The sequence below is a fragment of the Aristolochia californica genome, unplaced genomic scaffold (assembly GCF_029961685.1).
Source record: "Aristolochia californica isolate CCGP_79_NKW_82.1479 unplaced genomic scaffold, dmAriCali1.0.hap1 SCAF_8, whole genome shotgun sequence".
Classification (NCBI taxonomy): domain Eukaryota; kingdom Viridiplantae; phylum Streptophyta; class Magnoliopsida; order Piperales; family Aristolochiaceae; genus Aristolochia; species Aristolochia californica.
Window position 1 is genome coordinate 9,243,107 of NW_027182279.1, and position 12,862 is coordinate 9,255,968.

The window sequence follows — 12,862 nt, forward strand, 5'->3', positions numbered from 1 at the left end:
TCGGTGACACATCGCCGAACGTCGAAAAACCTTCTCTCTTTTTCTCGAGTTCCATAACCAAAAACCTTCGTCCAAAAATCCTCCTCATGTAGCTCTGATATCACTTGTTGTAGGAAGAACGAAAGAAAAATGAAGAAGGCAAAGAATTTTATAGTGGTTCGGTAGTGTGCCTACGTCCATTGGAACGATGGCCAAAAAAGTTCACTCATCTTGAATTAGGTTTACATCATAAATATTTATACTAAAATCCTATACGTATTTGTGTATAAAATACACAAATACCTTTGTACATAAATACCCCAAAAAACCTAATTATGAGCCATATACTCAACACTACCTTTGTCACAGTTACACATATTTCTTTTGAAATTTAAATCTCCATATAAACCCTCATTCTTGATGGCTTAAAATGGTCCAAAATGTGAAGCTTTCTGCTGTTGCAAGAAAATTTTTTGCTCATTGACCTTTGCTTCTTCAGATGTCAATTTGTCTTTCTAAAAAATCTGATATCAACGATTATTTTTGACTTGGAAACTAGACTCAAATATCTTTCCAAAGATATATATTTTCCTATATGAAATTGTTGAATATATGGAAAAGAGAAATACTTTATTGACTTATTATAATTAGAGCACATGAACCTCTATTTATAGTAGAGGAAAGTAGTAGAGTCCAACTACAATTAAACTACCTTTGCCTAATTACACCCAAACTCTAACACTTAAAGATGAGTCATAGCATAATAAAATAACCCAATATAAATAGAAAACTAACATGACTAAAACTCCTTTAAACTAAAACTCTTCTATGAGACCTGCTTCCAAAATAATTTTGGCTCTGTAAGACTTCTTATTGTATAAGATTTCTCATGCCACCTCAAGTGATCATGGTGGGTCCATATCTTATGGGATTGGGCCCATCTTCCAACACTCTTGGATATGTGGGCCTTCCTTGGTCTTATGGGCTTGGGCCCATCTTTGAACACACTTGGATATGTGGGCCTTCTTTGGTCATGTAGGCTTGGGCCCATCTTCCAACACACCCTCAAGTTGGGGGTGAGAGAGCAACATGAACTCCCAACTTGCTACAAATGATGTATAGGATCTTCTTGTATAAAATGGCAGTCCTCCATATCTTCCAATACTCCCTCTCACGCTGGTGCTATATTTCATGAGGCTCAACTGGCATAAGATAACTAAGAGTATAATCACTCCAAGTTGTATGACATCACTCCATACTCTAGTCATAACCCACGCTGGATGTAGGGCACACTCCTTTTTTTTACAGGTAGTGGGTCTATACGTAGTTCTCAGAAGTGTAGTAAAAACTCCTCCATCACCGTGTCTAAACATACCCTCAGGTGAGAGAACACCATGAACTCCCAACTTGTTACAAATGATGAATAGGATTTTCTTGTATAAAATGGCAGTCCTCCATTTCTTCCAATACTCCCCCTCACGCTAGTGCTATCTTCCTTGAGGCCAAAGTGGCATAAGATAACTGAGAGTAAAATCACACCAAGCTGTATGACATCGATCCATACTCCAGTCATAACCCACGCTGGATATAGGGCACACTCCTATCTTTCACAGGTAGTGGGTCTATACATAGTTCTCAGAAGTGTAGTAAAAACTCCTCCATCACCGTGTCCCTCCATAGGATAATGACTCTCAAGTGGTAGGAGTAATAAATGCCAGTTAAAGGAAAGAGGGGGGGGGGGGGGGGGGGGTGCGGACATAAACGAATATGTAGTAATAAGCTCCTCCATCACGGTGTCCCAACCCGGGCACCAACTCTCAAAGGTAGAAATGGGATATAAATGACTGTCATTCACAAGACGGCGATAAAAGACCCATAGGTATATATATAGATAGATAGATTGATAAAGTCTCAATGGACTTAAGACACCCATATACGTGATGGACTTAAAATCCCAACAAAAGCAACACTCAAAAGTTTGGCCCAAAGATGTATGTGAGAGTCAAATAAAGGATGGTAGGAGTAAGATTTTCAAATAACCAATAGGTAATGGGTAAACTAGAAGATAGGATGCAGAGGTGTTACGGTCCCGGGTCATGGATCGAGTAACACAGCGTGGGAATTGAGAATCTAGCACTGATGGTGTGTTATTGGACTCGATATGGTGGTCTAAAACCCCCTTCTTTGATTGATCTTTCTCACATGATCAAGCTCTCTCTTTATGAATGCAATATAGCGCTAGGTATAGCTTAAGAACCCAATAACTATTTACGTGAATGATATAGGAAAAGGGTTACATTTTCTTGATCACAACAATTAGGGTTTCAGCCCTCTTCTTGCTGCTGTTCGTGCTAGGATGGTGGTCCTAGCTTGGGATAGCCCTTGGCCTACGTTGGGGAGGCTTCTTCCCAGCTTCTTGTTGGACGCCAAGTTAGAAAGAGTCCTACTTGATGCTACTCATGGTGTAGGGTAGGCAATCCTTCAACTCTGGCTCGTTATGAGAGGTATGAGACCTTCTCTTCGTTGTGTAGATGGGGAGAAGACTGAAGCCTCTCCTTGAACTCAGAAAAGGGGTAGGAAGCTCTCTCTCTCTTGCTCGGTATGGTTTGATGGAGGATAGAGAATAGTAATGATCAATGGAGGATGAAGGGATACGTCGGCTTTGAGGAAAACCCTAACCTCGAGATCATGAAGGAGATCCCTAGCCTTTTTACCCTAACATTACCTAAATTCAATGCTTGCCTTTTCTCTGTTACATTACCCTTTAAATAGTTGACGTCCTAGGTGTTTTAGGGCTACAAGAATCACAATATTGCCCCTACGACCATACTTATTAAAAAATTAGAAATAAATCCTACTTAAAGCAATATAAATATAACTAATGGACTCAGTGAGTTATTGCTTCCTTTGTTGTGTGACTCGGTGTGCTATTGAGTCCACAACATCTGCCTCCCCCTATAGAAAGAGCTTGTCCTCAAGCTAAGAATTGGGTAGACCTGTTTGAAGATGTCCACATGGTCCCATGTTGCAGCCTCCGGTTCAGTGTCCATCCACTGAACAAGAATCTCCCAATGGTCATTGAGCAACCATGCGCGTAACACCGCGGCTGGTTTAAAAATAACGTCTCCATTGTCAACCTGAGGGAGGAATGGAGTAGATGTAGGCGGTGACCCGGAATGTGGTTTCAAGAGGGAGACATGAAACACATCATGAAGCTTGGCCGTGGCTGGCAGTTTGAGTTGATAGGCGACTGGCCCCACATGCCAAAGAATGGCAAAAAGCCCAAAAAACTTGGGTGAGAGCTTATGATGTGGTGGCCCTGCAAGTGACCTCTGGCAGTATGGTTGGATCCATAACCACTCATAATCCCCTACCTCGAAAGAGACCTCACGGTGGCCTTTGTCGTAGACATATTTCCTGCGAACTTGAGCTCGCCGTAGGCGTTCAGTAATATTCTGTAATAGAAAATTGCGGTCCATGAGTGCCTGATCAACCGCATCCATGCAGGTGGACCCTTGAGTATGCAAGAGAAGGCGAGGGGGGTCCTGTCCATATAGAACCCTGAAAGGAGTTGATTGCAATGTGGAGTGGAATGAAGTGTTGTAACAGTACTTGGCCCACGGTAGCCATTGAACCCATTGTCTCGGATGATCGCCCACCAAGCATCGTAGATACATCTCGATGGTACGGTTAACCACCTCAGTCTGCCCATCTGTCTATGGATGATAGGATGAGGAATCTTGGCTGACTAAGCGAATAGACCAACTGTTGATCTTCAAAATGCCATGACAAGGCATCAGCCTCCTTGTTCAATCTTCCAGCTTGGTATTCCACCGAAAAATCAAAACCCAACAACTTACTGATCCAGTGCTGTTGTGGCAACGTCATAAGCTGTTGTTCCAGTAGGAATTTTAGGCTATAGTGGTCAGTGCGGATGAGAAATACCCGGCCCCATAAATAAGGCCGCCAATGTTGGACCGCTTTGGCCAACCCAATTAATTCCCGCTCATATGCTGCCAGTTTGTGATGACAGACTGCCAATTGTCTTGTAAAATATGAAATAGGATGTGCCAGATGTTGTAAGACAAACCAAAGGCCCCCTCCCGCAGCGTCTCACTCAACCACAAATAAGTCATCAAAATTAGGAAGTTGTAATACAGGGGCAAAGGCGAGAGCAGATTTGAGGGCCTCAAACGACTGTGTGGCCTCCTCTGTCCAGAGAAAGGAGATTGGTCAAGGGTGTTGGTCAAGGGTCCATAGTTCTGAATAAATTTGCGGTAGTAACTCGAAAGACCCAAAAAACCTCGTAAAGCTGAGCAAGACTGGGACTGTGGCCACTCATGAATAACCCGAATCTTCTTGAGATCAACCGTAACCTCATGTGAGATAATGTGACCCAGATAAGCCACATGTGAAGCCACAAAAGAACATTTGGATTGTTTTAAATAGAGCTGATGTGCTCGTAACAATTGAAAAACAATCCTGAAGTGCTCTCAATGCTATTCTCCGGACTTGCTATATATGAGAATATCTTTGAAAAACACAAGAACAAATTTCCGAAGATAGGGGCTAAATACCTCATTCATGAGATCTTGAAAAGTGGAGGGTACATTCGATAACCCGAACGACATGATGACAAACTCAAAGTAGCCATGATGTGTGCGGGACGCTGTCTTCTCGATATCGGAGGGTTGCATTCGGATTTGATGATATCCCGACCGTAGGTCTAGTTTAGTAAATAACCACGAACTATGCAATTCATCCAGAAGCTCATCCACTATCGGAATCAGAAACTTATCCTTTACTGTTTGAGTGTTCATGTTATGGACTCCATAGCATCTAGAGAGGATAGATTAGGGTTTATTTACAATTTCAAGTCATTAGGGGTTTAATTGCAATTTCAATTCATTAGGGGTTTATTTGTAATTTGTTGAACTTATGGCCTTTGGCATGTTTTCCCTAATTCCCTATATGGGAACGTGAGATGAATGAAAGAAGGGAAGCATTGAATCAATTAGTTGTAATCAGGTTAGATTCTGCCTTCTGAGGTCTAGGTTGGATTCTCCCTTTGCAATCCAAGGTTGAGCTCCCTTCGAAGGATCAAAACATCACAACAATCCTCCCTATTCATCGTCTTCCTTGCATGTTAGACCCGGGGCGTAACAGTTCAACTCCCAATAATCAACACAAAACCTCCATGTCCCATCATGTTTCTTCACAAGTAAGACGGATGAAGAGAATGGGGAGCAATTGTAACGAATAAGACCCTGTAGTAACATCTTCTGGCATTGTCTCTCGATCTCAACCTTCTGAATGTGTGGGTATTGGTACGGACGCACTACCACCACCTCAGAACCTGGTTTTAAATAGATCCTATGGTCATAGTGCCTCAAGGGAGGCAATCCTGAAGGTGCATGGAAGAGGTCAGAGAACTCCTCAACCAGACCATCAATAGTGTTGTCAGATGGTTCCTGTGTGTTAGGTTCCCTCGCCATAGATCGAGTCACCCGACGATCACTCCTACCTTCCAGGTTGATGTGCGACTTTGAAGGAGACTTGGAATTCTTTGATTGACCAATAGTGTAATACGAGAGGATGAATAACTGAGCTTGTGAAGGGAAGCTCACCCTGGACCTCGGCTAGAAGGAAGAATCCGACCTTGTACTAATTCTATTGATCAAAGCTTGATTACATATAAACTACCTTCCTTCTTATAACAAGAAGGACCATGACGTTACACTGCCCAAGCCCCACATTTTCCCATGACATCCACTCATTTCCCAAGCTATTCTCTTCCCATGACATCCCTTCATTTCCCCAACCATACTCTTCCCAAAGTCTGACGCTAACCACCTTTTCCAAAAGCCTGACGCTAACCACCCTAACCATTTCCCAAAGCTTGACTCAAACCACCATGACGAGCCCAACACATAACAAAAAACTACATTAGACCCAACCCTTAACCTTATTAGAAAGTGACCCCACCTAAGTTCTGCATCTAGCCATGACTCTAGATGCAATGGAGTCTATAACATCACTCCCCACCTGGAGAAAGAGCTTGTCCTCAAGCTCAAAGTTGGGGTAGAGGGCCTGAAATTCTGCCAATGGTTCCCATGAGGCATCCACCGGATCCATCTCCGCCCATTGAACTAAGATTTCTCAAATATCCTTGACACGGCGAGCCTGAAAGATGCGGGCTGAAGTGGGTAAGATGAGACCATCATGAAGGGCCGGCAAAGGAGTGTGCAACATCGGTGAGTCACCCTTGAAAGGCTTTAGCAGTGATACATGGAAGACATCATGAATTTGGGCGTCGGGGGGTAACTGAAGATGGTAAGTCATGCTGCCAATGCGCTCCAAGACCTGGAATGGGCCATAGTACTTGGGTGAGAGTTTGTGGCATTGGAACGCAGAGAGAGACAACTAGCGATACTTATGAAGACGCAGCCACACATAGTCACCGGGAGCATAAGATTGGTCATGGTGGCTCTTGTCATAAGTATTCTTCATGAGCGCTTGAGCCTTTTGTAAGTTCACTCGAACCTGGGCTATCATGCGGTCTCGTTCCTACAATGCCTAATCAATAGCAGCAACCAGAGGAGAACCAGCAATATAAGAGACAAGTTGAGGGGGTTCCCGACCATAAATCATCTGGAAGCGAGTGGTCTTGAGCATGGTGTGATAGGAAGTATTGTGTTATGGACTCACTCAAGGCTAGACATAGAACTTAAGTAGTGTCACTTTAAGTTAAGAGTAAGGGTTGGTTTTAATGTAATTTTGAGTTATGTATGGGCCACGTCATGGCTTGAGAAGTGTTTTAGTTGTTGACTAGGGAAGTGGAAACGTCATGGCTTGGGAAGTGTTTAGTGGTTGACAAGGCAAGTGTTTTAGTTGTTGGCTTGGGGAAGTGTAAGTGTCATGGCCTTCTTTTTATAAGGAGGTCGCTAGTCTGTATGAAAATTAAGCATTAATCAAAGTAGTTGTAGCAAGGTCAGATTGTCCCTTTGAGGTCCAGGGTGAGCTTCCCTTCACAAGCTCAGTTATCTTCGCCGTCTCCAATCTGAAACAGGGAGGAGAATGTCTAGTGGATGATCCTTGAAAATTGGGCATAACAACTTGGTATCAGACAGGACCACCTTGGACGCCTCTTCCTCTCCAGCGGGTGGGCATACATCCATTGAAGACTTTCGAACAGAGATTCGGACGGCGTTCTAGGAGCTTCAGGAGACCATGCTCCAACTTTTCAACTCTCTGGGTTCACAGGAGGTTCCCCGTTCAGGTAGTGGCACAAGCCCTATGGAATACCCCTACCCTCCCCTCCTGCCTATGCCTCCTATGTGCCCTGCTCTGACTCCTCAAATCCTTCTTCGGTTTGGAGCATCTATTGCTCGGATTTTTGCTAGTCCGTGTAGTGCCGCAGGAACCAAATTTGAGATAGTCGCGGAGCACGACATCACAGAGCTTTCTGTCTCTCCAGCGGCGGTGACCTCCACCATTGGAGACACAAATCCGAAATTGGAGCCCAAATTTCCAAAATTAGATGGCACCGGAATCCAGACAGAAGAAATTCTGAATTCGTCGACACTGGAAATTCCCACACAGAGACTTCATGCGCCGCAATGCCGAGCTGGGCAATGGGTCCCAGAAATGCCGAAACCAAACCACCCCTACCCATGGCACGCCACAGTCCGTCCCGAACTGGAGAAGGAAAATCTGCCAGCGACTGTTCTAACTAGGACACAAGCGGCGCAGCCCCACAGGGTTGTTGTTCGCCACCAAAAACTGAAATGGAAGCTCCGTCGAAAACAACTCCGGTGGGATTTGACTTCCGACCACCACCCCTCGCGCTCCCTCTCAAGTTCACTCTCGGTCTAGGCAACCCAGCGGAAAATGAAAATTTGAAAATTTTGGGCACAGTGTGTAACAAGTGGGAACCATCCAGCTCTGGTTTGGGCTACCGGTCACCAACAAATACTTTTTCGATGGGAAATTTTCTTTCCGACAACTTCTGTTCTGTTCCTTCAGATGGTATGTGGGTCTCTCCCTGGGTTAACATCTCAATTTTTATGGTTGAACTATCTGCCTCTCTCCTGCAATGATTTTACTAAGAGAATCCCTTCTGGGTTTGTTACACTTCCAAACCTTGAAGTGCTTGATTTTCATGAAAATCAGCTGAACGGTGTTATTGCTAAAACAATTCTGGTTTTTTTCAAACATAATTCATGTTGATTTTAGTGGGAATTTATTCCAAAGCTCCAGCTTGCAGTAGCAGAAGTTTTTGTTTGGTATTTCTGTGGCCATTTAGTATCTGAATCTGAGCAATAATCAGTTCACTGGATCATTGATCAGGGGGGTGGTCTTTCATCATTTGGGACCTTACAAGTGTTGGACCTGCGTTACAATGCGCTATCTGGAGAATTCCTTGAATTTGATTTTTTCTCTGCTTTAGAGGTTTTGAGACTTTTGAATACCAAGTTCTCGGGTCCCAAATGGACTTCTGCAAGGTGCTTATTTGGTGCTTTTGATCGCCATAAACCTCTTCAAGTTGTCTTATGGAGATGACTGGAAAGGCTTTTTTGACACAATTATTGGTTATGGCCTTGGTGGGTCATCCATGGCTCTATTTGGGCTGGCTTTGGGATATAAGTCTATCCTTATTCACATTTTTGCACTGGCAGTCAACATTTTTGTCAATTTAGTCTTGCTGCTATGTATGGTATTGCAGTGGCTGCTCTTAGAATGCTGAGCACCATTGCCATTGGTTTGGCCATTGATGCCTATGGTCCCATTAGTGACAATGTTGGCCATACTATTTACAATTCTGAGGGCAAGACATTTGCTCTTCATCTTCTTCCCTCTGGAATCCCTAATGAGCAAACACTTGGTGTGCTTGGAACTGGGGTTGTAGTCCATTTTCCTGGCTTCTTCAAATAAATTGAGGGACTTGCATCTAATGAACCACCTTGTTAGGGCAGAATTCTGTTATATGATCGGGCACATATATTGTTTAACTTCCACCAAGTGGGTGATGGGCTACCAGAAGCCGAGCTCGCACATTATTCAGACTCAGATGTTGAATTCACTGGCAGAAAAGAAAATGAGTCTTCTGTTGGTTATCTTGCTCCAGTTATACAACATATGAAGGAACAAGAACTCCAAGGGTTCAGTAAATCTGCGGCAAGTCATCCTCGAGAGGTTATTCTGGTACCAACTGCTGAATTAGCTTCCCAGGTGCTTCATAACTACAGATCCCTTCTCAGTGAAGGCTTTCTAGCGCTCTCTAATCTTAAATGTGTTGTGCTAGATGAGGTGGATGTTCTTTTTGGAGATGCAGAATTTGGAAAAGTGTTGCATAGTTTGCTTGATTCAGCACCTGTTACCACACAGTATCCTTTTGTTCCTGTGACTTTGCCAATTGACATCTATAATAAGATTGTCGAGGCATTTCCTGATTATGCAGTCATCATGGGATTTGGTTCAACTAATGGTTCTGTTCTTGCTAGTCACATGGATGTGGACCAGATTGCTTTCACCGGTTCTACGAATACTGACATTGATGAGGTTGTCGCTCTTGCACACTTTGCACTCTTTTTCCATCAGGGACGATGTTGTTGTGCTGCTTCTCATTCACTTGTGCATGGATCCAGCCGTCGGCGCGGGCCAACAAACCTACCTTTGAGCTTGAGGGCAAGCTCGTTTTCCAGGAGGGGAGTGATGTTATGGACTCACTCATGGTTAGACGTAGAACTTAAGTGGTGTCACTTTAAGTTAAGAGTAAGGTTTGGGTTTAATGTAATTTTGAGTTATGTATGGGCCACGTCATGGCTTGGGAAGTGTTTTAGTTGTTGACTAGGGAACTGGAAATGTCATGGCTTGGGAAGTGTTTAGTGGTTGGCTAGGGAAGTGTTTTAGTTGTTGGCCAGGGAAGTGTTTTAGTTGTTGGCTTGGGGAAGTGTAAGTGTCACGGCCTTCTTTTATAAGGAGGACGCCAATCTGTATAAAAATGAAGCATTAATTAAAGTAGTTGTAGCATGGTTGGATTCTCCCTTTGAGGTCCAGGGTGAGCTTCCCTTCACAAACTCAGTTATCTTCTCCTTCTCTTATTTGAAACAGGGAGGACAACGTCTGGTGGATGATACATGGAAATGGGGCATAACATATTGTAGCAAAATTTGGCCCACGCAAGCCAACGGACCCAAGTTTTGGGATGATCACCCGGTAAGCAACGCAAATACATTTCGAGAGTACGGTTGACTACCTCGGTTTGCCCATCTGTCTGGGGGTGGTAAGCAGATGAGAAAACCAACTTGGTGCCCTATAGCTTGAAAGCTCCTTCCAGAAGTTACTCGTGAAAATGACATCTCTATTACTGGTGATGGATTCCGGAAGGCTGTGGAGTCGGACAATGTGATCCATGAAAATTTGAGCAATGTGGGGAGCTGTATATGGATGTGATAGGGAAATAAATGCCCATACTTTGAGAAACAATCCACCACCACTATTATGAGAGATTTTCCCGAATATTTTTAAAGACCCTCAATGAAGTCCATGGAGACATCGGCCCAAATCTGAGTAGGGAGCTGATGTGGATGGAGTAAGCCTGCTAGGCTTAAAGTTTCTATTTTATTGCATTGGTAGGCTTAGCAGGCGAAGACAAAGTCAGCTACCATTCTTTTCATTCCTTTCCCTATAAAAGTCACGGCTAAGGCAGAAATAAGTCTTCTGCTGTCCTTCATGGGTACTGTCATGATATGTGGAAGGGATGGTGGGCAGTATGGCCGAGGTGGCAAGAAGATAAAGTCGTTGCTTATACAAAATGAAGTGGTCCTGGATGGTCCAGTTGTTGTCCATGGCTTGTTGTTCTATGTTGTGCAATAAGGTGAGGAGGTCCGGTGTTTGTTGAATTTCTACCCGAATTGAATCCAGCAACAAAAATTGAGGTTGACTAATGGCATTGAGTTGTGGTGCCGGTACATCTCTGCGTGACAAGGCGTCGGCGCCTCGGTTGACTTGGCCTAGTTTGAACTCCACCCGAAAATCGAACCCCATTAATTTGTTGAGCCAATGCTGCTGGGGTGAAGTGGTAAGGCGTTGCTCCAATAAGTACTTCAGGCTACAGTGGTTGGTTCGAATAAGGAAGTGGCAGCCCCACAGATATGGTCTCCAATGCTAAATGGCTTTGGTTAAGCCAATAAGTTCTCACTCATAAGCCGCCAATTTGTGATGATGTATAGCCAGTTGTATGCTGAAATAACCAATAGGATGGCCCTACTATTGTAATACTGGGTCGATGCCGCCCCTAAATGCATCACATTCAATAATAAAGAGATCCTCAAAATTAGGAAGATGGAGCACTAGTGTTGACACTAAGGCGTGCTTGAGTTGTGCAAAGAAGGAAGATGCAGCCTCGGACCAGATGAAAGCATTCTTTTTTCAGCAAACTTTTCAGTGGAGCTGCTATTTGGCCATAATCTTGTATAAATTTGTGATAGTAGCCCGATAAGCCCAAGAAGCCCTTTAACGCAGTTGCTAATTCAGGAGAAGGCCAGGCATGAATTTTAGTACTGTCAACCTTGACGCCAGAGGCTGAAATAACATGTCCCAAATAAGCGACCTCTGGGTCGCCGACAGAGCATTTCGAATGCTTGAGAAATAAGTGATGAGCACGCAATATGTGGAATACGGAATACAAGTGTTGTAGGTGGCATTCTCAAGTAGAGCTGTAGATCAAAATATCATCAAATAAAACTAGTAAAAATTTCCTTAAAAGGGGTCAAAATACCTCATTCATGAGTGCCTGGAAAGTGGAGGGGGCATTGGAAAGCCCAAATGGTATGACCAGAAACTCGAAATGGCCATGATGGGTGTGGAAGGAGGTCTTTTCCATGTCTACAGCGTAGACACGAATCTGATGGTACACGGAGCACAAATCCAACTTGGTAAAGAATTTGACGACGCCATGTAGTTCATCCAAAAGTTCATCGACCACTGGAATGGGGAATTTATCCTTGACAGTGTGTGCATTTAATTCTCTGTAATTGACACAAAAATGCCAAGTATGATCCTTTTTCTTCACTAAGAGCACTGGAGACGCAAAGGGAGACCAGCTGGCTTGGATGAGGCCCTGCTCAAGCATTTGGTGGCATTGGCGTTCAATTTCATCTTTTTGCAAATGTGGGTAAAGATATGGTCTTACCACTACCAGTTCTGCTCCCATTTTCAAACGAATCTAGTGGTCACAGTTACGGATAGGAGGGAGTGATTGTTGCTCCATAAATAAATCCCCAAATTCTGCAATGAGAGAGTGTAAGTGACTACGATAGGAATCAGCCGCTTGAAGGTGGTGGAGTGCGCACAACAAAGGGGCATGAGTCCCATGAAGGGTGATGTGGTGCTGGCTCGAAGTGAAACCCATGGTTAATGAAGTGAAATCCCACAATATCGAACCCAACTATTGGAGCCACTTAATGCCCAAGATGAGATCAAACCCAGCCAATGGAATAACCAAGAAATCCATTGCAAAGCGGTGGCCCTCGATAACAAACTGCACTACTGAACAGAGACCAATTCTGGTGAGTTTTTCCCCGTTAGCTACTAAAACGGAGAGTCTAGAATTCTGCTAAATTGCTAATCCCAAATGGGTGGCCACTGTTTGGCTCAGAAAGTTGTGGGTGCTACCCGAATCCACCAAGGCAAGTAACCGGAAGTTTTGAATGCCCGCATGTACTTGCATAGTGTTGGTGTTGTGTAAGCCAACCATGGCATGGATGGAAATGGCCGGTTCTTCCTCCTTAGGGGTTTCTTCATCTGGTGGTGGGGAGTCCTCCTCTGGATCTTCTACTTCCCACCAAAAGAGCCGCTTGCATAAGTGACCCAGTAAATA

At 44.0% G+C, this 12,862-nt stretch overlaps 1 protein-coding gene across 1 annotated transcript; it reads right to left on the reverse strand.

Moving 5' to 3' along the window:
* Positions 1 to 2,906: 2,906 nt before the first annotated feature.
* LOC137938284 (uncharacterized) lies at positions 2,907 to 3,482 on the reverse strand. The gene has a single exon (XM_068783266.1). The coding sequence runs from the start codon at positions 3,480 to 3,482 to the stop codon at positions 2,907 to 2,909; it is 576 nt and encodes a 191-aa protein (XP_068639367.1).
* Between the last annotated feature and the right edge of the window lie 9,380 nt (positions 3,483 to 12,862).